The sequence below is a fragment of the Austrofundulus limnaeus genome, unplaced genomic scaffold (assembly GCF_001266775.1).
Source record: "Austrofundulus limnaeus strain Quisiro unplaced genomic scaffold, Austrofundulus_limnaeus-1.0 Scaffold2483, whole genome shotgun sequence".
NCBI lineage: Eukaryota > Metazoa > Chordata > Actinopteri > Cyprinodontiformes > Rivulidae > Austrofundulus > Austrofundulus limnaeus.
The window spans coordinates 25,410-26,101 of record NW_013954885.1 but is presented as its reverse complement, the minus strand read 5'-3'; the positions used below and the strand labels follow the sequence as shown (position 1 = coordinate 26,101).

At 42.3% G+C, this 692-nt stretch overlaps 1 protein-coding gene across 1 annotated transcript in view; it reads left to right on the top strand.

The window, feature by feature from the left end:
• Positions 1 to 234: 234 nt before the first annotated feature.
• ddx4 (DEAD (Asp-Glu-Ala-Asp) box polypeptide 4) overlaps positions 235 to 692 on the top strand; it is a gene marked incomplete at its 5' end in the record, with an annotated part of 12,888 nt that continues 12,430 nt past the window's right edge. The window contains 2 exon segments of the mRNA XM_013999798.1: positions 235 to 276; positions 342 to 393. Coding sequence (XP_013855252.1) covers positions 235 to 276; positions 342 to 393 — 94 coding nt within the window.

Genomic DNA, 692 nt, shown 5'->3' with positions numbered 1-692 from the left:
GAGCCACAGTCTTCATCAGGGGGTGGGCGGGGCTGTTGGGATAGAGGAGCGTCCATCTTTGATAAGTCGTGGAAACACTGGAACGACAGAATTATCTTAAGTGTGACAGATGCCTTGTTTCTGTAGTCCATGTTGTCTGAGGACGTAACCTGGACAGCAGGTGGGGGACAGAGTCCTCTGGTCAGGGTCGAGTTGAACCAGAGTCAGTCTGATTAAAGACTCGGATGTTTTCAGGTAACGACTCGTGGAAAAGTGAGCGCAGTGAGTTTGGACGAGGTGAGTAAAACAAACATTTTCCTATCTGCTGTAAACACAGATTAATAACTGACAGTGTCCTTCAGGTCGTGGAGGAAGAGGAAGAGGACGAGGAAGAGGTTCTGAGAGCTCAAACCATACAGGTGTGTTTGTCAAAGCACAGATTTTAATCTGTAATTCATAAGATAAGAAGATAGACCTTTACTATCTTTGTACAGAGCACAATGAAATTACAGTGAATTCATTAAGTTTTACTGGTTTCTGTCAGATTATTTTATTATCAGCAACGTTTCTCTGAAGACTTTTCTGATTTTATTTAATGTTTTATTAAAAACAAAACTCAAACTGTTCAAGTAAGACCTGTTAAACTCTGGTTAAAACATCTAGTGGTCTAACAGGGTCAGAGGAGGACCAGGTCCTCAGTCAGAGGAGGACCA